The sequence below is a fragment of the Anastrepha ludens genome, chromosome 2, assembly GCF_028408465.1.
Source record: "Anastrepha ludens isolate Willacy chromosome 2, idAnaLude1.1, whole genome shotgun sequence".
Classification (NCBI taxonomy): domain Eukaryota; kingdom Metazoa; phylum Arthropoda; class Insecta; order Diptera; family Tephritidae; genus Anastrepha; species Anastrepha ludens.
The window spans coordinates 30,472,090-30,497,946 of record NC_071498.1 but is presented as its reverse complement, the minus strand read 5'-3'; the positions used below and the strand labels follow the sequence as shown (position 1 = coordinate 30,497,946).

At 38.5% G+C, this 25,857-nt stretch overlaps 1 protein-coding gene across 2 annotated transcripts in view; it reads right to left on the bottom strand.

Moving 5' to 3' along the window:
* LOC128867451 (lutropin-choriogonadotropic hormone receptor) overlaps positions 1-25,857 on the bottom strand; it is a 77,011-nt gene that overhangs the window by 32,896 nt on the left and 18,258 nt on the right. For both annotated transcript variants that reach the window (XM_054108656.1, XM_054108663.1), the window contains exons 2-7: positions 24,047-24,198; positions 23,879-23,953; positions 20,752-20,829; positions 3,328-3,402; positions 3,122-3,187; positions 2,968-3,036 (exon numbers count right to left, since the gene is read on the bottom strand). In XM_054108656.1, coding sequence (XP_053964631.1) covers positions 2,968-3,036; positions 3,122-3,187; positions 3,328-3,402; positions 20,752-20,829; positions 23,879-23,953; positions 24,047-24,198 — 515 coding nt within the window. The remainder of the gene's footprint in view (positions 1-2,967; positions 3,037-3,121; positions 3,188-3,327; positions 3,403-20,751; positions 20,830-23,878; positions 23,954-24,046; positions 24,199-25,857) is intronic.

The window sequence follows — 25,857 nt, the reverse complement described above, 5'->3', positions numbered from 1 at the left end:
GGAAAGACCATCAGCATCGGTTATGGATGAAGGTTGCCGAGTTGCAATGGATTCTTGACGTGTTCTTCTGTCCATGGCTGTAGGCCGTGGAAGGTCGCCGCAATGATCACAAGGCGCCTCCAAACGTTCATTAATCGCTGCTAGCGCCGTATAATGCGATTTTTCTGACCTCGAACTATATCTAACACCGAATTACTGGGGAAGACTAATCAATCCGACGTGGCGACTGAAATTCGCAGAAGCAAATGACAATGGATCGGTCACACCCGCCAAACAGGCGCTGTGATGGAACCCATTTCAACAGACAGGACGAAATATAAGCAGAGCACGAACCAACTGGCGCGGAGGTTGAAATGATGTCTTAGAATAAGACTTAGAATGAACTTGGAGTCTTTGCACAAAACCATGTTCGATGACGAAGAGGAGTTGTCGAGACCCTATGCTTCAACTAGGAGTTAGGGGATCCTATTTAAATTCATATTTGGCACTTGTGAACTAGACAGCCGCAGTAAACAAAACGATTTGTAATCGAGCCCTTGAAGGTCAAAATAAATATTTTCATCACTCAAAATAATTTTGTTTTAATTTATTCAATACCCAAACTGGAAAATTTATTTTGCGCCACCTTGTGCATATGGGTTAAGTAATTTTGTTTTCTATCGACCTTTTGAAATTTTTCAGCAGCAACACGGACACCGGTGTAGTAAATTTTCTGCCGCTCAATGATATATTTTCCATGTGGAGTTGTCTGTCTCCCATCAGAGGCGTCCCCATGCGGCGGATCGGGGACGATTTGGCATCATGCAGAGTAAATGGGGAAATACCACTCACGAACCAAAACAGACAAGCATCTTCTTGGAGGTGCGGAAAGTTCAACTATCACCAAGCTAAGGTAGGAAGGCTAGCGACCTACTTGCCTAAAACACAATGTGCTAACAAATCGTCAACGTCCTATGCTCCAACTAGGAGTTAGAGGATCTTATATATATACATAAGTTCTGTTACAAGTTAAGTTCGCTATGGATGTGAAATTATTGTCCTTTTTTTAATGAAGTTAATTTTATTCAATTATGTAAATATTAAAAAAAAAAAAACATTTATAAATGTTCTTTCGAAATGGTCACCATTTGCCTTACAATAAGGATTAGACCATTCAGCCATTGCAGCACGCACGGTTCCCACGGGTATGGAGGCCGCTGCTCGAACCAAAGATTGTTTGAGACTGTCCAAATTTCTGTGAGCTCTTTAACAGGCCAGGCTCTCCAATTCTGACTACCACCTGTAGTCCAATGGATTCAGATCTGGACTTACAGATGGCAAATCTTCTGTGGCTAATAACCCAGGAGTATTGTTTTTTAGCCAGTACTAGGTGGTTTTTGTCTTATGAGCTATAGCGGATTCTTGCTTGGAAGATCCAAAATTCTCCATTGAAAATAGTACTGCTCAACTGCTGCACCATGCCTTCTAAGACATTCTCCTGGTACACTTTTGTCACGGTCTTAACCACTTTTTCGCAGAAATGAAGAGGTGTAAAGTCTTGACAAGGTACTCCACACCAAACCATTTCGGAGGCTGGATGGTGGCCACGCTGAACCCTTGAAACAATATTTTTTGCGTCTTGAGAAGTTTTAGCATAGATTTTATAGTTTCTCTTATTAAAAACTTCTTCGTCGTGGAAGTTTTCTCATCTGTGAAAAGAATATTTTCATGACCGTTGATCGCGTACCACCAAAGAAGCTGCTTGCATCTGTCGAGTCTAATTTTTCTCAAGTGCGTTGTCAAAATATGACTAGTTGAGCGACGGAAGGCTTTCAAGAGGAGATCATCTCTAATTAGTTTTAGGATGGATCTGGTCGATATATTCATTTCCCTGGACATTATTTTCTGCTTTCTGCGAATTCTTTCTTGAACGACTTTTGTAGCTGCACTGGTTTAAGTTACGCGGGGAGGACCACTTCTTTTTCTGTCTGTCACTTCAGACAATTGGAAAATCGATTGATCGAGTAGTAAACAAACAGTCTTGAAATATTAAGTTTCTTCAGCAATTCGTAAATCTGACTCACAAAATCACTCCAATGCGATTTTCCTTAGCTCCTCACTTCATTGTTAACAAGCGAAATTCGCTACGAAACTGTGAATAATTTATGAGAATGTATTGTCATACGAACAAAAGCAAAAATAACGGAGCTTTTTCTGTCACAGAATTTATGGCAAGACTAAGTATATGTATCAATGCTATATATATATTTTTTTTTTACATCAACACTTTTAAGTAGCGCAGAAGAAGGTGCAACATCATGTCCCTTTCAGTAAATCTCGTTCAATTTTCCCTACTCCCTATTACATCTGTGGTTCTCGGCAAAGCACCGTGTGTGAAATTTCCGATATCGGTGTGATTTTTGTGCATGAATCCCTCTTTCAAGGCCACCCAAACATCTCTATAGCAAAGTTACTTTTATTTTTTTTTTAGCAAAGCTTGCTTTTATTTATCGATTTAGCTCAGATTTGAGTGAACCTTACGCCTTGAAACTATGATTCACCTCACTGGTTCGCTCTAAATTAAAAAAGTGGAGACCATCCTTTGGCTGCGACATAGTGAGACTTTTGAGACGAATGCATAGAGCGTTTGTTTGGTTGTCCCTACGCACTTTACATTACCGATTCTTCTTTGCAGTGGTAGATGCAGCTAATTAACTTAAAACCCTTCAACTCTAAAAAGACTGACTCGCTCACACCTGTCTTTGACACTGTACGCGTTGCGGTTGACTATCCAATCTCACCACAAAGAATTTATCTACCTGAAAATCCCTATAAGAAGTCTTCGAAATCACTAAAACAAGTTTCGCTGGTGCAATTTTTTTTTCCGTGAAGCAAAAAATCATAAAATGATGTTTTTAGTACGATTTAAAAATTATTTTTCTTTTTCTTAATTTGCATAAATTTTCATTTTGTGTGGGAAATACTTACAGTTTTGCAATTTGTGAGCCAAAGAAGGCGGAATCATCAATATAACGTATATCGTTATTTGCTAAAATTCTAAAAAAAAAAATTTAATTTCATAAATTCATTGAGGTGCACGAAATTGGAACTTTGTGCAGATATTTAAGGATGCATTACTTACAGTTGATCAGTCTTGAGGTTGATGGAATTCTTATCGATTCGAGTTATTTGATTGTTGTCGAGATCACTGAAAATAATTTGGAAAATGTTTAAAGGGCAACATATTTCTTAATAAACAAAAGTTATTCATCTTATTTATATTTAAAATTAAAAAAATTATTCATATTTACACATATGGTATGTATTCATATGGCCATTTACACTTACATCATTTGTAAAATGTTGGCAGGTGGAATATGCCGCAAATCCGGAACCTTTATTAGCCCACTATTTATAATTCGTCTGTAATAAATTTCAAAAACATTATTCCAAAGCAAATATATAATGAAGTGCAAATACGTTGTGATATGTCGAATAACTACGAGGAAGAATATATAAGGTGTTACCAACATTAGACCGTTAACCGGCTTTGAGCGAATTTTGAAAGAATCAGCTGATTTGTTGACGTAACAGAGATCATCACAGCGGAAAAACTGTTATTGGGTTGGTGATATACCACACAAAAAAATCAACGTCAGCCATGTGAACTTTTTTTTTTTCCATTTTTCTTTATTTATTGAATCTTTCTTGTATAAGAAACTAACAATAAGTTTACAAATCTTATATACTAGAGTAATATGTTTCCTTGCCAGTGCTAAGAAACGAATTATTTGCTCAAATGAATATATATTTACATATATGATTAAATCGGTTGTGAATCTCTAATTCTTCATAGTTGGGAGCTGGAAAGGACGGGTTTCCAGTCTCCGATTCTTCGTAGCTGGGAGCCGGAAAGGCCTAGTTTCCAGTCTCCCTTAGAGCTTCCGTTGTCCCTCATGTCGATTGTGAAAATGATGTTGTTTTTTTTTTTTTTTTTTTTTTTTGCGAATGTGATAGATGTGGTTGGTTGAAGTTGTGGACGGACTCTCGTGTGAGATGAGATCATTAAGATAGTGCAGACTTGAAGATGTCTCTTTTTTTCAATCGTGTGTGACCTTCATCTAAAAGTAGATTTCGCGCTAGTTTATTGGGATGGTCTTCTAGCTTTTGTAGGTATTTTTTGCTCAACCGTACTATTTCATCGGCTACACGAGGTATGCAAATATCTCTGTGAATGTTAGCATTCTTTATATACCATGGAGCTCCCGTGATTATCCGCAAGGCTTTAGATTGCACTCTCTGAAGTTTTTCGATATTTGAGGGCGTAGCCGTTCCCCACATTTCTATACCATATGTCCATATTGGTTTTAGCATGGCTTTATATAGTAGCACTTTGTATTCTAGAGGTAATGCTGATTTCGAATTAAGCATCCAATGTAGGCTTTTCATTTTAAGCTTGATATTCGACACTTTCTTTTCAATATGATTCCGCCATGTGAGTCTTCTATCTAAGTGAATTCCGAGATATTTTATTTCGTTTTGCTGTGGTATATTCTGACCATTTATTGTAACTGCAGGGCAAGTTTCTTTTCTTAGAGTAAAAGTAATATGCACGCATTTGGTTTCATTAACCTTTATTCTCCAGTTTTTAAGCCATACTTCTGTTTCAAGTATATGCCTTTGTAATATAGACGTTGCTACTTTTGGGTCTGTGTGAGTGCAAAGTATTGCAGTATCATCGGCAAATGTTGATGTCATTGTTTGGCTCGTCGTTGGCATATCAGATGTGTATAATACATATAAAATAGGGCCCAGAACGCTGCCTTGTGGAACTCCAGCGTCTATTCTACAATGCCGAGAGAAAAAATCTTTTTGCTTTACAACAAATTCTCTATTGGTGATATAGTTTTGCAGCAAGAGGTGTACATTCGTAGGCAGTAAACTAGTAATTTTGTGAATTAGGCCGCGGTGCTATACCTTATCGAATGCTTGTGCTAGGTCTAAGAACAGTGCAGAGCAGTACTGTTTATTCTCAAAAGACTTTCGTATAAATGACACAATGCGATGAACTTGCTCAGTTGTACTATGTTTTGCTCTGAATCCAAATTGGTGTTGAGGAATAATATTGTTATCTTGAATAAAGGGCATTATTTTCTGCAAGAGCAACTTTTCAAATAGCTTTGAAAGTATGGACAATAGACTAATTGGCCGATATGAGGATGCTTGGCTTAAGTCTTTCCCAGGTTTACCAATCATAATGATTTGAGATAATTTCCAAGTTTTTGGGTAGTAGGCAGTACGAGAGATGGCGTTAAATATGTGCCTGATATGAAGAACGGCAATATTGGGAAGCTCTTTTAGCATTTTTGGGGTGATTTTTTAGGCTTAAGTTGATTAATAACTGAGACTATGTTATTTTTTTTAAACTTTATTGGCTTTTTTGGTGGTTGCAATATGTCTAGTGGTAAACAAGTAGTTGCAGAAGATTGATTGGGAGTGAAGACAGATTGCAGATGTTCAGCAAATACACACCCTTTTTCAGAATCCGTACGTGCCCAATTACCATTTCCTAGCCGAATTGGTGATTCGTACTGTATGGGCCGATTTATATTTTTTGTGGCCTTCCACAATGCGTAATCTGTTTGGTCCGTCGGAGTAAGATTAGAAAGGAAATCATGAAGATGCCTCTCCTTTTCTTTTTTAAGGGCGCAACGCAACTTAACTGTGTATTTATACAACAGTTTCTTGTATTTTGGAGAACGATATTGTTGCCAAGACCTTCTCAGCTCTCGTTTCTTTTTAACTAAATCTTCTATAGTCTCATCAATGTTTCGCTGAGAGTTAACACGACTTTTATTATTTGTGGCCACTGCTGCCCTAGTGGCTCCATGCATTAGTTCAGTCAATGTATATATCTGCCTATCGATATCAATATCATTCTTTAAAGAAACATTGGTTTTTATATGAGTGCTAATATATTTCTTATATTTAAGCCAGTTTATGAGATTGGGATGGGGGAGCTGATTACCCGCTGTTCTGGTGCAAGGACTACCTTCCATGGTTATAATGGACGGAGAATGGTCGGAGGACAATTCCAGGGATGAGGACGCTGTTACAATCTTGCGATCAATACCCTTTATAATACCAAAGTCAATCAGGTCAGGCATCTTCTGGCGGTCAGATGGCCAATATGTTGGCTGTCCTGTAGATACAACATCAAGTTTTGATCTTAGTATACAACTAAAAAGTTGTCTCCCTCTAGGTGTGACCAGTCTAGAGCCCCAATAGTGGTGCTTGGCATTGAAGTCCCCTGCAGCCATAAACTTTGGCCCAAGCTTGGCAAAAAAATCTTTGAACTGTTGTTCGGTTATAATTTGAGAAGGAGGGCAGTACACAGCTGCGATAGTCATTGTACTGGAAAATTCTTGCAGTTGAATAATAGTGGACTGAAGGTATTCTTCATTAAACTCCTCTAGTATACTGTGCTTTAGACGTTTTTTTATTAATATCGCTGTGCCACCACGAGCCATGTTTCTAGGATGTTTTGTATCATAGAAAAGATATTCCGGAATTCTAAAATAATTTTTATCTGTAAGATGAGTTTCAGATATAAGCATAATGTCAATGTTATTTGATAATAGAAAATTATAGACTTCGAGCTTGTGCTTGGTGAGACCGTTTGCGTTCCAATGACAAATTTTGATTCTGTACATTATGGTTTATTTAAAAGAGTTTGCATTAAAATGGTTTGATTTCTAATCAGATCCTGTATCATGCTTTGCATTCCAACCATAAATTGATTAAGAGTTTGCACGAGTGTTTGAAGCATAGATTCTATACCGCAATTATTCATATTATTTGCTTCCACATTTGGGTTGGTTTTCAGGACGTTTGCATATGATTGGTATTGTGGTTGTGCTATTGGTTGGCGACTAGAAGAATTTAGATTTGTTACTGTTGTAGGTGGGACAGGTTTGCTATTTGGTAGCAATTCTTTTTGTTTTATTGATAAAAATACAGGAAAGCCCCGATAATTAGCAGTGTGGTTTTCTCCACAATTGCTACATTTTTTAATACTTGCATCTTGTTTTGGTTTGTTACACGTAGATGTGGAGTGTAAGTCACCGCATATCACACACACGCTTGGTAAATTACAGTAGCTACGAGTGTGGCCAAATTCCTGGCAGTTTGTACATTGTACGGGACTCTTACGTTTTAGTGGTTCTTCTATTGAAATTTTACGATGCAGTAGATAACGCAGGTTGTAAATAGGATGCACTTCGCCTTTTTTTAACAATTTTGCTGATGACTCAAGTTCTATACGAAACATTGGTTGCGGAACTTTGTTCCGGTTTTTTATATTAAATATGGTCTTTATTTCGAATCCCGCTTCTTCAAGTGCCCCCTTTATTTCGGACGGATCTAAATTATGCTCAACTCCTTTCAAAATTACTATAAGGCCTTTACTGCTTTTGAGCTGATACGTGTAGTACTCTTTCTTAAGCAAATCGAAATTATTGTTGCCTTTCATAACATGTATGTTGCCTTTCATAACAGAAACAACATGAAAATTGTTTGCACCCAATAACTTTGCTAAATTGTTTACAAGACTGTTCGAATTTTTTTCTCTTAAGTATATTGGGGGCGGTTTAGACTTACTGCAGTACTTTTACTCTTGGTTATTTCCTCACTGTTGTCTAGTATAGCAACTCTATTCTGGCGCAGGGAGCCGTCTTCATGTGAAATGGGAAAAATTCTGCTGCCGCGTCTCCGGTGACGTGACAGCCAAGTTACTCAAGCAAGGCGAATTGAGTACTGAAGGTGGCGACATTAAGAAAGAGTTACTTTACTCTGACGTCAGCTCACTTCGCAATACAAAACAAAGGAACAAACAAACAAAAGTAGGAAAAATTGCATGTTTGTGAAAATTAAGTCAAACAAACCAAACAAACTAATGCAAACGAAGTGCCGCGTCTTAAATTGTTAAAGCACAAATGAATATAAAGCCTCTAAATGCAGTTTGTTTGTGTTTTTATGCGGAGAACGCCGTGGCTAGAAAGTATATGTGTGTGCGTATAATTTCTTGTGTTTGGTTGTTTTCAATGCTTTCGCCTACTCTTCTTCTTCACAAACAAGTGATTCCCCTTCATTTTGTTTGTTTATTTAGGGACTCTTACGACATGGAGAATTTGGAACGCGCAATCTCCTTCTCTCTCATTCTTGTTGCTCAAGTATGATAGTTTACCAAGAATCCACTTTTTAATATTGCACTTTCCTTACATAGACCAACATAGGTACTGCACACATGCCTACGAGGGCGCTTCAATAAGTACCCGCGTTTGATGGCAGAGGGCATTCCTGAGGGAAGTTAGCACCGACGGCAAAACAAATTTTACACTGATTGACAGGCCAGTTTGGATTTGGCAGCTATTCGAGTAAGACGTTTTTCGTGATTTTCGCTAATATGGAAAAAGAGCAGTGTCGTTCGGTAATTCGCTTTTTGTTTTTGGATTATGAAAAATGCGAGGAGATAAAAGCAAAGTTGGGGGGACGCATTGCCATCTGTGATCACAGTTAGAACTTGGTTCAACGCAGACGTGGTTACCGAGGAAATCATTCAAACGGCCAACGACATGATTCTCGCTGATCGACGAACGAAAGGGCGCGAAGTAACAGAGGTCATAGGTATGTCGACCGGGATGGCAGTTAATATTTTAGATGATAAGATGGCGATGAAAAAATTGTCGGCTCGATGGGTGCCCGGATGGATCACAATGGACAACAAACAGATGCGGCTGTTAGCTTCTAAGCAGTGTTTGGAGCAATTTAAGAGAGATCTTAAGGAATATTAGCTTCGAATTGTCACCGTTGATGAAAGCTTGAATCATTATAACACACCAGAAAGTAAGCAACAATCAAAACAAGGGATTTCTCCCAGTGAATCTGTCCAACGAAGGCGAAGACAGTCCCATCGACCGGAAAGGTCATGTGGGCGACTTTTTGAGATGCGAACGGCGTCATCCTCATGGAATTTTTAGAAGAAGGAAGAACGTTGACTGCACAACACTACAGTGAGTTACTGGACCGCTTTCACAAAAAATGGAGGCAGACACGGCCGCATTTGGCGAAAAAAAGGTACTGTTTTTAGCACGATAACGCACCAGCACTTCAATCCGGAGTTGTCGCCGTCAAACAGCATGAATTGCTGTCGCACCTCCCATATTCACCCGATCCGGCTCCGTGCAACTTCTTTTTGTTCCCTTACATGAACAATGGCTTGTGGGGGAAAAATTTTAGTTCAAACGGGGAAATCAATGCCGATGCAGAAACGTATTTTGGAGAGTTCTTCCAATCCTATTTTTGGAGGGGTTGAAAAATGGCCGGAGCGTTGAGAGATATATTAAAAAAACAAATTAAATTGTAAATGGTGTCTTCATTTTTAACACTGGTACTTATTGAGCCTCCCTCGTACATGCATACATACATATGTGAAAACGGGCAAGTGCGGTAATCATACAAGTACAATGAAATTCTCTTTCAAACCGAAATAGTTCAGCCAGTTATTGCATGGCTTGTCTTGTCAACTGCACGTCAATTTCATGCTCTGCCTCCATTGTACACAATGTTTGCATTTCTACGCCCATTGCCAGGTTGGAACATCCATCAATAGTCAACACCTGTTGAGCACCTACATTCTCGTACATATGTAAGTATGTGAATATGCTTCGCTTTGCTTGGTTCTATTATACGAGTATGTGCCTTTGTAGTATTGCACAAACATACGAGTACATATTAATAATGCAGGTGCGGAGCTTAAGGCCATTCGTATGGCGAGTAAATAAATGTCTTCCTTACAGAAAAGCAAGCGCATATCTGAACATGAGAGGAATTTGTTTGCCTGTGTTTTAGTGCTCAATATTTACAACAATTAAATTTGGAAAAACAGTTGAAGTACTATTTACCTAATTCACATTAGAACTAATTATGTTTTGTTAGTTTAGGTTAACTCGGCTGGTATTAAGCCACGCTGGTGCCTAGCGATGCCAGATGGAGACTGACCTCTGTTAAGGCAGAATATTTATGTTAAATATTCGTACATTTTATATAGGGCAAATTAGGTCATATTAATTTACAGTTATATCTCTATCTTTCTAATGAGTACCTGCATAACATCTTGATCAAAAAATTCCCGAAAAATATTTAGAAAATTCAAAATACAGAAATTCAAATATTCATTTCTCAAAAGTGTTTTTATAGCCTTCAAAGTACTTCCCATCAGCTGCAAAGCACTTAGGCCAACGTTTAATACAACTCTAGAAACATTTCTATTTTCGGTATAGCCATCAGAGCCGTATTCGATTTTTCTAATACTTCCTTTCAGCTGTTTAAACGCCGAAGTGGTTCCCCGTAGTGTTTTTTGACTCGATCACACAGAAAAAAATCGCAGGGAGCCATATAGGATGAACTCGATGGCTGTCGGATGCTATTCGTTTTGTTCTTTCACAAAATTTCACGGACTGGCACTGCGCGGCGTTGCGTTATCAAGGGGCAAAATCCACAAGTTGTTTTCCCACAAATCCTTTCTTTTTTAACGAATTTCTGCACGCGAACGTCTTATAATAAATAAATAAATAAATAATTGGCGTGCATACTTAGGATAGATGTTTGACCGAGCTCCTACTCCTATTTCTGATGTGCGTCTTGTTGTTGTTCTACAAATGGAGGACCTAATGTTTTAAGCCGACTCCAAAACGCAGTGGTTTTTTATGAATGCGTTTTTCATGACAGAAATACACTCGGAGCTTTATCATTACATGCCGAGGGGCGACCGACTTATAACAGCTTGTCTCATAACACCCAGAAAATAGTCGTTATTAACTGTCTGACCAACTGGCCAGCCGTTGTAATCCATATAAACCGTGAGCATCGCTTTCTTTTTTGAATTATTTGTCTGGGCTTGGTTCATTCGGAGCTCTGCACACACTCGCTTGATGTGTGGATTGCGTGTCGTACTCACAAACCCACATCTCGTCCACAGTAATGATACGTTTGATGAATGTTGGGTCGACTTCAGCATTAGAAATCATATATTCGGCGATTTCGCGTTCCCTTTCTTGCATGAAATTCAAGTCCTTTGGCCTCAACATTACAGCAACACAGCGTAAGCCTAAATCATTAACTGCAATACAATGCTCTGAACGGATGCACGGGCATCAGCTGTCCGTTAGTTCGCAAAATAACAGCCCAGAGTATTGTTGACAAGCGCGCTGAAGCATATTGCCAAAAGTGAATACGAAAAAAGAAAATCAGTAATAGATTTCAAACGCAATGCATTATATTTGGCTGGGAAGTCACAACCAGGTATTGTTCGTGAGCTGGAGCACCTTAAGGTAAATAAAGTGTTTGTTTATAGCACCATAACTCGTTACAATGATACTGGTGGCATCGCGAAGCATCATGGAGGTGGTCATCCAAAGACTTCAACGTCACGTGAAATGGTTCGAAAAGTGAAGAAGCGGCTTGAGCGAAATCACCAAAGAACTGAAAATATCTGACCTTATCTTCCACCGCATACTAAAAAACAATTTCAAAGTCAAGCCTTACAAGATCCAAATGGCGCATGATCTCACACCAAAGCAGCAACAAGTCAGACTTGGGAGGTCAAAGGATTTGCTTCGCTTGGCCGAAAGCGGTCAATTTCCGAACATCGTGTTTTCTGACGAGCAAATTTTTCAAATTCAGCAATTCGTAAACTCCCAAAACGACAGGGTATATTTGATCGACCGTCCATACGAGAATTTGAGTCATTGATTAACCACCAGCAGACAGCACCCGCCACAGGTAATTGCTTGGGCCGTTGTAACCGCAAATTGGCGCTCTCCAATCATTTTCATAGAGCCTGGCGTCAAGGTAGGTGCAAAATATTATCGGGAAAGTATTCTGGAGGTTGCTTTGAAGCCGTGGGCAGACAAAAATTTCAGTGACAGAGCATGGACGTTTTAACAGGACTCGGTACGGTCTCACAAAGTTCGAGTGAACCAAGAATGGCTAAAAAATAACGTTCCGAACTTCATAACGTCCACGCAATGGCTCTCAAATATACCAGCCGCAAATCGATTGGATTATTCCATTTGGGCCATTTTGGAGAACAAGGTCCGAACTAAAAGATTCACCAGTCTCGAGGCGCTGAAAAAAGCCATTGTCCGCGAATGGGCCATAATACCTGCAAATCACATTCGGGCAGCTTGCGATTAGTTTCTGAACCATTTCAAGGTCATATCGAGCAAAAGTTAATTGATTCTTAATTTTGTATTATTTTCACACATTTTTTCCTTTGAATTGAATAAAAGTAATTTTCCAAACTAATTGTCTTTTTTAATTTGTTACACTTCCAGTGCCGGACCCTATAATAAAATTTATTCCACTATTTTCATTACTGATGTTTTCATCACTTTTCGATGTCGACGGCCCGCCACTACGTTTGGCATCCTCGATGCCACTCGTAAATGACTGTTTTCTTTAGAGTATTTTTACCGAACCAGTTTACCAACATTTCTAAGCTTTTCGCACAATTGAATGGATTTTTAACGCAAAGTTTAATACAAAGTCGTTATTGCAAACTCAAATCCATTTTTGGAAATGTAAAATATGGAAAATACATCCAGAGATAGATTTAATAGTATTACGGGCGCTAAAGAGTTTAGTTTACGTTCTCAGTTCGCTCAGTTACTTATTCTGATGAAATCCTCTACTGTGTGAGCCGATACTCAAACACTCATACACTTTTGGGGGCACTACACATATCGTCATCATCAAGTGCGTTGTTGACATTTTCAAAAGCAAACAGCATTGGATTGCACTCAGCTGCACTTGGCTGACTAAGTGGCAAATGCACTCTCGTCTGCAACTAACAGGATTACTACTACGTAATACAGCTGCAAATATTTATTTTTACATAGTTGAGCTCATGGGCGCTTGCATTTATATATGTATGTATGTAGAGTGAGCATACGCTCAAAAATGTACAAACATGGGTGCTATCGAACAGTCAAAGGCATTTCACTTACAAATGAATGTACATTAAATTGAGTCGAAACAAAAAGTTGCAAAAAGTTGGATTTGGCATCTTACAAAAAAATATTTTTTGAACCTTCTAAAAGAACGTCGAAGAATTTTATATTTCGTTCTATTGCTCTTTTAAGCTCCGTCGACGCTCCCTCATAGTTTCATTTCATTTATTTCAAGTCTAAAATAAAATAACGGGTTTTACGGGCCTCTTCCGATCCTTAGACCTGTACAAGATCTTTAGACCAACAAGATCACAGCTTAAAAACCAACCAGACTTCACAATCCCCGACCTTAAATTAAAGAGAGAAAGACATTTCCGAAAGTTGGAAAGGCAACGTGATTGGTAGATTCGGTTCTAAGATGAACTGTGTTGTGGAAGCTGGCCTCTATTCGGAGCCGCTCAACTTATCAAAAACAATTCGACTTTCTGACTATGCCAACGTGTTCCAGGCAGAATTGTTAGCAATCCGAGAAGCATGCAAATCACTAAAACACTACAAAGATAATGGGGCAAATTTAGCTATCTTTTCAGAGAGTCAAGCAGCTATCGAGGCCTTAGATTCCAATTCCATTCCATCCAAACTAGTTTTACAGTGTAGAGAAGAACTAAAATTGCTTGGTCATTGGCCTCGAGTTACTCTGATATGAGTTTCCGGTCATAGGAATATGGAGGGTAATGAGAAAGCAGACGAGCTAGCAAGAAAAGGTTCGACACTAGGCATAGCAGAGGCGGTGGCCGTCGAACAACATTCAGAGAACGAATTACCTGTTGGGAAGCGCTCGCCCAAATATTTTACGTATCGCTGCAACTGTTGCAAGTCACAGGATAGTAGGGGATCATGCAGCCAGACTTAACCTTCCCTTCAATCCCATCTGCAGAAGCTGTCAGGCTGAGGGGGGGTGAAAGAAAGTCTTTTCCACTATTTATGCGAATGCCCTGGTCTGGAAAGACTTCGCTCTTTCGGTAAGTCTTTCTTACAGAAACTTAATGAAATCTCGGACATAGAGATCAAAAAGTGTACTGTTATACTTGGATCCCCGAAAGAGTCTGACTCAAACTACAACAACAATGCATCACACGAGAACAGTGCTAATAAAACGGCGTTAGTCACTAATTAGGATTATTTCAGTAAAAATACTCAACCACTTTAACAACAACGGACCTCTTAAAACTAGTATGAGCTTGAATTAATAAAGATAGTTAAATAAATAAGGCGGCCGCCGTAGCCGAATGGGTTGGTGCGTGATTACCATTCGGAATTCACAGAGAGGTCGTTGGTTCGAATCTCGGTGAAAGCAAAATTAATAAAAACATTTTTCTAATAGCGGTCGCCCCTCGGCAGGCAATGGCAAACCTCCGAGTGTATTTCTGCTATGAAAAAGCTCCTCATAAAAATATCTGCCGTTCGGAGTCGGCTTGAAACTGTAGGTCCCTCCATTTGTGGAACAACATCAAGACGCACACCACAAATAGGAGGAGGAGCTCGACCAAACACCTAACAGAAGTGTACGCGCCAATTATTTATTTTTTTTTAGTTATGTAAATAAAAAAAGGAGTTTAAAAATTCAAAAAATTCCTTCTTTGACAACGAAAATTCAACCGGCATGGAACTCGAGATCTCATTGAATTCTCTTAGTGCACGGGCAAAGGCACCGGTACGCCCATAATTCGTGTTAAACTATTTAAGATGGGGCATATGGAAGTGATCACGTCGTAGATGAGGTGGAGAATAAACTTTATCTTTAATTACACTAAAAAAATGTTGCCTTTAAATTAATTAAAATCAAGCGGGAAATATACGAAGGTATTTTTTTTGTTCTCCTGATTACTCCAAATTAAAATCAAGCGGGAATTAAAGGAAGGGATATTTTTTTTGTTCTCCTTATTACTCCTTTAAGGAGTACAAAGCTTCGACAACGTACACGCGGTTAGATGGTATCGCCTTAGCTTTGCCCCAGCTTGTGTTTATGGAAGATACATAAATCATACAGGATGGATCTTTTCCAGATGTTATTTGGCCGGCCGCGGCTTCTGCTTCTTCTAGGATTCCATTCTAATGCAGTTCTTGGGATTCTGTGGGGCAGATTTCTAAGAGGGCGGTTGCTCGTGGGTTTGTTTCCAGAGTTTTCCGTTACTTATTAAGTTGGGCCAGAATATTCTGCATTTTCTCAAGCATTTGTTGGTGAAGCATTGAAGTTTGTGTGTTATCGTTTTCGAAACAAGCCACGTTGCACTTCCATAAAGAAGCATCGTCAGTGGCGTTTCTGAAAATTTGTGAATTTGCCCAAATTTTCCATAAGCGCCTAAATGCAGCTCTTTCCTTGCTTAATCTGTTGTTGGCGTCCTCCACTGCTCCGTCGTCCGATGTTATAGTGCAGCTCAGGTAGCAGAAGCTTTTAACAAACTCTACTACTTTGCCATCTATCATTACATGGTTATTGTTGGTGTAGTTGATTTTCAATGCCTTGGTTTTTGCGACGTTTACTTCCAACCCGGCCAGCTTTACTTATCGGTCAACTTGTGCGACAGCAGGCAAATATCGTCAGCAAAGTGCAAATCATCCAGCTGAATGTTGATAAACCATGTAATGCCTCTGGGGCGCGGGGTGAGTTGGCACTTGACCTCATCCAGGACGATGAAGCGGTGAGAGAGGAAACTTTGTCTAAGTCCAGAGTTGGTTGAAAACGCGTCACTGATGGTACCATTGGGAAGTAATGCCCATTCAGAACCCTTCATACAGTTCTTTGATCAGTCAAATTATATTAGGTGGGATTCCTCTACTACTCAATGTTGGCCAAATTGCGCTACATTCAAAGGTGTCGAATGTCTACTTAAAGTCAATGAACAACAAGTATAGCCGCAAGCACCATTCGATCAAATGCTCGACTATCACGCATAGAGTGTTTGCTTAGTCAACGCAGCTGCGCTGGGGGCGGAATCCCGTTTTGTCATCTGTTAAAGAGCTTGCGACGTGTTTCAGCCTTCCTTGAAGAGTTATTGCTAGTATTTTGTGGGCGGTCTTGAGTAGCGTTGCCTTTTCAGTTACAACAGTTGCGTAGGTCGCCTTTCTTCGGAAGATTGACGATTATACCTTAGGTCTACAAAGTTTAAATGGATAGGATTTGGCAGTTTTAAGAGTTTTTAGATTCAAAAAAGTTAATGTGGTTATTAAATGGAAATTGGGAGTCCAAATTCACACCTCATTCATTCATCATAGCAATTACAGCTCGGAGTGAGCCAGTGTTTCCTTAACAATCGCTCTCCATACGCCTCGATTCATTGCACCGATTGCACCGCTCCTTCTGGCATTTGTAGTATGTAGCGTACAGCTTTATACTTCTTGAGTATCATCAATCCATCTTCTTGGATGTGATGCGCAAGTAGTTTTCTGCTAACCACCACATAAGAGTTGATGATATTTTTCGTAGTCCTGTTGTCGTCCATTCTGAGTAGGTGTCCACACCATCGTAAACTATGCGCCGCAGTAAAGCGCACCCGACAGTTTCAAACCGTTATCAGTTATTCGATTTCATTATGTATCTTATTTTACATACATATAAATCTCATCAGCTTCCTTTATAGGACCAAATATTCTCCTTAGAATCTTACGCTCAAAACGTAGGAGGTGGTTCGTAAAGTTGGTGGACAGCACCCATACCTCGCACCTAGATCTTTGAATTCATGAACAGTAAGTAATGAAGTAAAATATTAGCCATACTATAGGATGACTGAAATAAAAACATGTTCGGTTTTAGGGGAAGTAACATGAAAACATTGACAAACCCATTTCGGCAGTTTTAAAAAAAATCACTTTTTTTTTAAGATACCGTAATCTTCTCAACATAAGCTTCAAGTAAGGTAGTACTTTTCCAACTGTTGTTGGGTTTTTTTTATGGCCACCGATCCGGTCTAATGTGCATATGAGTGTCAGTTTGACGGCAGTGTGGTAAAAAGTTATATTTAAGAAGCCAAGTACTTCTCCACCTGATATTTCCAACGCAGAGGAAGTCTTCCTCCTTCTCTGCTACCACCAGTTGATACCGCCTCGAATACTTTCACAGCCGGAGCGTTTGTATCCATTCGGACGACACGACCCAGCCAACATAGCCGCTGGATCTTTATTCGCTGCGATATTTTTATGTCATCATAAAGCACACTGTTCCATCGCCTGCGATATTCGCCGTTGCCAACGTGCAAAGAATCTTTCTCTCAAACACTACAAGTGTCACTTCATCGGCTGTTGTCATCGTCCAAGCTTCTGCGCCATACGTTAGGACGGGCATGATGAGAGCCTTATAGAGTGTTAGTTTTGTTCGTCGAGAGAGGACTTTACTACTCAATTGCCTACTTAGTCCAAAGTAGTACTTGTTGGTAAGAGAGATTCTACGTTGGATTTCTGACATTGTTATAGGTGTTAATGCTGGTTCCTAAATATTCGAAGTCTTTATAACCTCGGAATTATAAGTGTCAACAGTGACGTGTGAGCCGATACGCGAGTGCATCGAATGTTTGTTAGAAGACAGGAGGTACTTAGTTTTGTCCATATTTCCTTTAGGATGCTTAGAAACATTGATTTACACAGTCGTTGCAATCAGATCGCAATCAGTATTGAAATCTGTAAAATGAAATGGGCCTGGATCGGGCATATTATACATATTTTTAGGAAATCAGCGCAAGAAATATCAGCGATGGCCTGAGAGTGTTTAAGGTTGCTCACCACAGAGGAAGACCCAAAGAATACTGTTGAGGCAGCCTTCACGAGGAACTATACAGCATCAATCTCACTTGGATGCAAGCTAAACAAACAGCCAACGATACATAAGTATATGAGAGATTTTGATGAAAGAAATGCAGAGGGTGCATTTAAGACTATGGCTATGTTCAGAAACGCATTATAATGCGCAGTACTTGCAGCGCTGGCAGCACTGTCAATTTTGTTTTGATTTGCATTTATGAACGCGCGGTGCAGTAAAATGGAATTGTTACTAAGTTTGGTCATGGGCGATGTATGTGAGGAAAAAACTGATAGTCTTTTATTAAATTTAAGAAAAAAAAACCGTGTAAAGCTTAAAAGAAGGACATATCTTGTCAAAAGTTTAATATCAAAAGTTTAATATCTTTTTTTAATTCGCTTATATGTGATGAGTAAATTAGAAAATTTTCGCTGGGCGATGTTGCTATTTATTTTTAAATCTTTATTAACTTTTTTTACTTCATCTACGACCTTAGCCCAGAGCACGCTCTTTTTCCTCCTTCCCGACGTGAACTCGTTCTCCATGCTCAGTCGGACTCTGAGCAGGAATTTTATCTCCGATGTACTAAAGTAATCACTAAAACCAAGAAAAGTATAATAAAATAAAGTTTAAATATCGTATTTTTCATCAATTTTTGTATTAAAAGCTAAAATAAATAATTAAATACCCACTTTTCATCAGACATTGTATTAGCGTATTTATTGGCAGTGTGAAAATTTTTGCTGCAAATAATGCACGACTTTTGATACAAAAATGACGTTTAAGAACGCGTTGCATTTGCAGTACTGCCATATTTGCATTTTTGAACGCACTGCTCACTCTGAAATGGTATGTTGCGCATTATAATGCATTGTTGAACATACCCTATCCGAGCTTGGGCAAGTCGTAAAAATATTGCAGAAGAATAAAGGCGTCGTTCGATCGCCCACTAGGACGACCGGTGGAACAGATCACCGAAAGTTAGATGGCCGCATGAGCTAATAGCCATTCTTATGACGTGGTTACAAAGAAACCATGAGGAAATAAACTTCCATCTAACCCAATTCCTTTCAGGGCACGGAGTATTTCGAAAATACCTCCATAGATTCGGCCATGATAGTTCACCAAACTGCCCAATCTGCACAGAGAGCGAAGAAGACGCTGATCACGTCTTGTTTTAATGCTCGAGCTAGGCTCCCGAAACCTGTAGCATATTAAACGGAGAAAATATTGTAGATTTTATGCTAAAATGGGGTGATAACTGGAAGCGAATCTGTGCACATGTAAAACATATCCGCAATGGTTTCAGACGCGCGGAGCTTCATAGACGAAATAACTAGCAGCCTATGCGCTAACCAACCCCGTGAGGGAGTCCCTTTTTTGGACAGTTCCGCAGGGAGAGTGGTAGATAGTGGAGAGGTGTTCAGTACATAGGTGCAGCTGTGAGGCTACAAGTCATGCATACTGATATGCCGGTATAGCAGTACTCATGAAAGTTTCCTCTTCACGGGCGTCAACCCGAAAAAAAATTATAAGTATGATATATGAGCATTTAATAAGAACTATTTGTCGAATCCGGAAACTTGAAAAAAAAATGCCTCCTCATTTTATAAGGCTACATTACGCAAATAATTTCATACATCCTATGAAAATTTTTAATATTTTATATGAGAAAAAACCAAGAAAAATTCAGCCTCTGCACAAATTATTTGATGAACGATTTACTTTCGTTTTTTATATTAATTGAAATGTTCACATAACCTTGGCGAACTTGTGCTCACGAATAAATTAAAATGAGCTGGCCAACGCTCTCTGCCCCATGGATTGTGTTCGCAGTTTCGCCTGTTAACATAGCAACTGAGCCGTAAATGTGCATTGTCTGATAAGATGATTTTTTTGGCCAACATCCGGATATGCGTATTTACCATTGCGGTGGAGTTTCGATAATATTTACTTATAATTTTCGCACGTGTGGCAAGGGTGAAACAATACACAGTGACAAATCTTACTGCACAAATATTCTGACTGCTGGATGTAAATGATGGCTTTAAGAGCTGCTGAAATATACCATATTGGAGAAACTATTGTAGCCATCTCAGTCGGAAGATGATTATTAAAAAATAATTAAATCGGCAACTAGTGGATGTCGATACAATTAAGCAGATCCTGAGCAGATCCAGAATGATCCACTCAAATCATTCGCGGATGATCGATTTCCTATAATTCCTAGATATTCTACATTCCTCCCACTTTAACCACCCACAAAGGGTATCGATAACAGTTCGAGCGGATTTCCAGAGATGAGATCAGCAACTGTCCTCATTTATTCTTTTTCTAAATGCGCCGTTCATTCTTTAACAAAGGCCATATTAATCTCAGCTACAAACTTAAAACAAGGTTTATGAAAATTCGAAAAATTGTAATGAAAATTTCAAACTTTTTAACCAGAATTTCTAAATAAATTGGGTACGAAACATACAGTCCATTAAATTTTAGTACAATAAAGTGTATTTGAAGCGGTCTAAAATTCTCGTTGATTTTTGATAATTGGTTTCTTCACACTGTTGCCCATTTTCTCTCCATATAAAAAATTTTGAGGATTTCTTATGTGGAGAAAATGTGCAACAGCGTTTAAAAAAATATTATAAAAAATCAAACGGATTTTTTAGCAATATAAAATTTACTAAAATTGGATAAACTTTGAAGATGCATGCCGATAATTTTTCTAGAAATTCCAATTAAAAATCGTGCAATTATGATGAAAAGTTTTTGGAACCTTTTGATTTTTGTATACAGTTTGACTTTAAATAATTCGCGTGCAACAAATAAAAAAGCAAAATAGTCCCAGCTGGTCAAAATGTTGAGATGCTATTGCCTTTTCGCGGGCTCAGAAAAATTTTTACTACTAAATTTATGTATATTAGAGGTCCACCACCATATCACACTGAAGTTTATTGGAAATTTACTTACATGGTTTTAATAGTTTCCGAAATGCCAAGAAAAACATCACGTGACAGAAACATCAGTTTCGGGGCATGCGAAATGTAACTAAAAGGAAAAAAAATCAGTGAACCTAAGTTTTCTAGGAACGCTAGAATATATAGAAAATATAATACTTATGCCGAAATACAAATTGAATATCTCTCTTTAATTTGTTTTATATATATAATGAATGAAAAGTATATACGTTGCCCTAATTTTATAAATTAACTGCTTAAAGAGTTGTTGAAATTCCTCTTCTTCTTAATTGGCGCTTACTGACACTAATTTTAAACATAATTTCAAGTTTAGTATTTTCTCTTCATCTTCATCTTATTCAGTAGAACTCATCGTTCCATCGTCTGACATATTTGACACCGTTGCAGTAATCCTCTGGTTGTGTCGGTCCTTCCCATGGAACTTTCGCTGTTATTTTGGTATGGCAAACGTCAGTTTTCTCATCAGAAAGAAAAGTTTTCTTGCCTTTCATTTATATATGCACATGCCTTTCTTCCTTTTCAAATAAGCCGCACAAAAAGTCCAACGTTGTCAAATTTCACGATAACAGCCTATTACCACTACTGCTGTTAAAAGCTCTGTTAAGTTTCAGATATACGTATCAACTACTTCCTCTGCAGTGGAGCAGTTGAATTTAGTTTACATTTGAAGCTTTCAGACATCAGATAGCTACCAGAAGGGTTTGTAATTTTTGTTTTTGTTTTTGAAGACAGACATCTGGTAGTTTTATGTTTTTGCTTGGCTTTTATTGTATTTGTCATTTCCAAATAACAACCATCTTCGATTCGCCAATTTTCTGCTCACTATACTTGCGCTCTGCTAACTTAACTAAAAATTTGCATGTGAAAGCAACAACAAAGTTATCGAGCAAGATTCGCCACTTGTGAGTATTTTTATACCGCATAAAACTGGTATAATTCACTATATACAGTGTTGCCGACCTTGTTTTCTGTTGTTAAGCAAATTTCTTTACGAATACTCATTAAGTGCTTCCAATCAAATACCGGTTTTGGCAGCATTTTTCCAGTGCTGCCAACGTGCGTTTATTTACACGTCACTCGCTAACGCATGGCGAATTGAAGATGGCTAAAACTTACTTCGTTTTATGCAGGAAATACACATTTATGCTAAGAATAAACGAATCATTATTTTTCCGCGCTAAAATTCTACCACACAAAACTTTATTAATATCGCTCTTCTGGCTAATGAAAGCTCTGCAAGCATTCCACTACACCCTCAACCCTTTCCAGGTGTCAATTCAACTATGGATTGACGACTTCACGAGGTCTGCACATAGAAATGTTGATCTGAGTTGGACTCCTGAGGAATAGCCAAGTGCTTTGTGAAGGAACCAAACAGGAAACTAGCGACCTTTCTCCTAGAACTTGGTTAAAAGAACCTGAGAGTGCTGGTGGCAACCTTTCTCCTAACACTTAGTTAGATGAACCTGAGAGTACTGGTGGTTGTAATCATGAGGTGCAACGCCTGTGGTCAGCATATGGTTACCATGGGAATCATTGGCGACCCAATATGCCGATCCTGTCTTGAGAATGAGGATACTGCAGAGTAGTTTCTCTGTAACTGTCTGCCGTTTTCTAGAATCAGACTAAGATTTTTGGATTGTGCTGTACTGTATTTGGATAAAGTTCATACTCTTCCTCCTCCGGATCTCTTAAGATTCTTCAATGCATATGTACAAGAGATTTGCGGAAGAGTGACCTCCAGCCAATTTTTCAGTCTTACCATTCATGTCGTATCTATCCTGGCTCTCTATTCTCTCCACTGTAATATATCCGGGTGTAGTACAATGGTATTCCAGACTGAGTGCTTGGACTTGTCTAATCCTTCACAAATGTAATCTAATATCTAATTTATCCCTCATTTGTTTGAATAGCTACAGCTCTAGCTGCGAATGAAAGTCTCATATAAAGAATTTTAACATTCGAAATTACTGTTAATACTCGTAAATAGAATATTTTCTGTTGGGTCATTCGTCATTCGACATGCGAGTTACCGCACTTTTAGACAAACTGTATGGAAATTTGGGCTTTAAAATTCACCTCGGCTCCGCGCTTTTATTATTTCATTCGTTATGTGTCATACGGCCATAATTTCAATTTTATTGCCGGTTGCATTCTTGAAGTTTAGTGATCAGATTAGTTATCACTATCATAGCACTCACAGCTCGGGATGTGCCAGAGCTTCATTGACAATCGCCCATTGAGTCGCTTCTCCTAACATTTGTAAGGCGTACATCCGCATCAACATCTTCTTGGCGGACTTCCATACTTCATACTGTCCACAATAAGTGAGTTAAAGGAATTTGCGTAATTCTGCTGTCGTCCATCCTGAGTAGGAGTCCAAACCATCTGAGCCACTGAGCTTTAGCGAAACGCACAATGTTTTAACTCGATATCAGCTGTTCGATCTCATCATTAAATCTGATTCTGTAAAATCCATCAGCTTCCCTTACTGGTCCAAACATACTTCTTAGGATTTTACGCTCAGATTAGTTTACCAGTTTAAGGCGCACCAATAAGGGCAGTTCAAGGCACAAGTAATATGCAATTGACTACGAAAGTCGACTCTTCACGAATAAAATATCCTCTCCATAAGTGTCTCTTCATACGCGCCCTACTGTATACCGCAGAAGAATGCTTGAGACAACCTTTGGTACGGTTTGCAAGACAGCTTTTATGGACTTACTCTGGGTTGGAAAGCCCAAGTGTAGGAGGACATGACTTCACCTGGTATTTCTAACTGGCGTCTATTAACAAAAAAAAAAAAGGAAGGACTATGAAAGTTTTTTAACCCTACCAAAACCCGTTGAGTAGCTGCTGCGCCTTTCAAGAAGAAGAAAAACTTAAGATTTATTTATTGTGGACGATGATTACTCTCACTGTACGCTGCTCCCACTGAAATCATACAATTACCTCTGCCTGCATTTGAGAACTTAAATATACCACAAGCTTATTTACATAAAGGAGCAATATTACCGTAACAACTGAACGGTGGGATATGCATACAAACATACCTCTCTGTATAAGCTTTCGTATATTTTCAGATGCATGTATGTTTGTATGTATTTACAGCTACTTACATGGTGCGCAGCAACTTGAGGCCGTCGAAGGCGCCATCCTCGATGCACTCCAGATGTTGCAAGTCTGTTAGAACACTATTCATCGTTTTCAGTATGTGCGAATAGAAACAAAGTTAAGTAGAATAAAATAGGATGTGGCGTCTTTTTTGTTGTATTTCCCGTACTTACAAATCCTGCAATGAAGCAGAATACTTCTTCAGGCCAGTTGTACGTACCCGCGGCAATCCTGCCGACGAGATGCTAAGCCTTTGTACTGGCACTGTAAGTGTTTGCGGCACGCGCATTAACGCCTCTCCCTCACAATGGCACTCAATTTCATCCTGCAATAAAAACAAAAACAAATATTATATATATATACATATATATGTACGTAAATGTGTATGAAAAGTGTATTTAATTAGAGAGTAGTGAAATTCCACCAGCAGGCAAGCATGCAAATGAACAAACGAGAGGCGTGTAATGTGTGTTGTTGTTAAACAGGGTGTGTCTTTAGGAGAGTAAAATAGTTTTACTAAGTTGAAGGAGCGTGTGAAATAGCAGAATGTGTAACCATCTAAAAACGGTGTCCTCCTTTACTGAAGTTTGCTTTTTGCACAGCGTAGGACAGTTACAACGGCAAGGAATCGCTTCGTATTTCAATTCATTTCTGCAGCTTCCAGAGATTCTTCAGAAAGACATTCCTAACTATGCCACTTATGTTGCTTGTGAGCGATTCAATATCAAGCAATCCAAGTAATTTTGACATGATCTTAAATTTTAGGGAACATTTTTTTATTTGTAGGTTTTAGTAAGAAGGTAATTGGAAAATTTTTGAAAAACAAATTTAAAACTTTGAGATTTATTCAATGTGGAAAGTTTTTATATTTAGTTTTTAAAGTGAAATATATTCAATTCTTTCTCAAGTTTTTTTATTTTTGTTTTTATTTTTCAGTGCAAATTCATAAAAAAAATGTGTTGTTTTGAAAATTTGAGATTTATTCGGTTTTGAAAGTTTTTGCAATATTTTATTTATTTTATCACGATGATTACTTCAATTTTATCACGTATAGAAATTTTTTTTGAAAATTTTTATTTTTTAGTTAAAAATTTTTGGGAATATTTTTTTTTTTGTTTTTCGTCATTTGTGAAAAACACAATAAGGGGGCGTCCATAAATTACGTGAGGTGTTTTTTTCAATTTTCTGAGTGCTGAGATGTCGTGAGATTTTATTTAACCCCCTCCCCCATCCCCCAATCTCACGTGAGATTTTTCAAAGAAGACTTAAATCGTCACTACTGCGATTAAAAAAAGAATATCTACTCTAATTCAGTCCATGGAGAATCATGCGCGGTTTCAAGAGAGACTATTGGGACCAACATGTCCATATGATTTTCAGTAAAATCATGTGCTCCTTCAACTTCGTTCTAATCTAGCCATGATGAAGGCATTCAGCGGTTGAATCGGTACGCGTATTAGAAATGGAGCAAATGATTTTCCGTCATGTTCTTTAAAGTCCGGAATTGTCAAACGTCAACCTGAGTGATAGGGCGTTCGGCTCATAGTGGCGCGAAAACAACCGACGGGCTACACTGTACCGCAAATTCAGATTAAATTGAGCTATTTGGTATAAAACAAATATGGTGGTTTGACAGTAGTAATGTATAACGTCGAAGTATGAATGAAATTATTTTCTTTCGAACGAATTAGTGAATGATCTTAATCATACTACGATTACGCTTGAGATTAAATCTTAAGCATGTACAATTTTTTTGTTTCAATCAGAAAAAAAATTGTGTGATATTTGCCGAGACCCCCCCACTCTCCAACGTAAGATTAGATGAGATTTGACTCGACCCCCTCCCCCCCTTAAACATCTCACGTAATTTATGGACGCCCCATAAGAAGGTAATTGAAAAAATTTTGAAAAAAAAATTTTAATTTTGAGACTTAAAATTATGTTGAAATAATAAATAGAAAGTTTTTGTAAAGAGTGTTTAAGG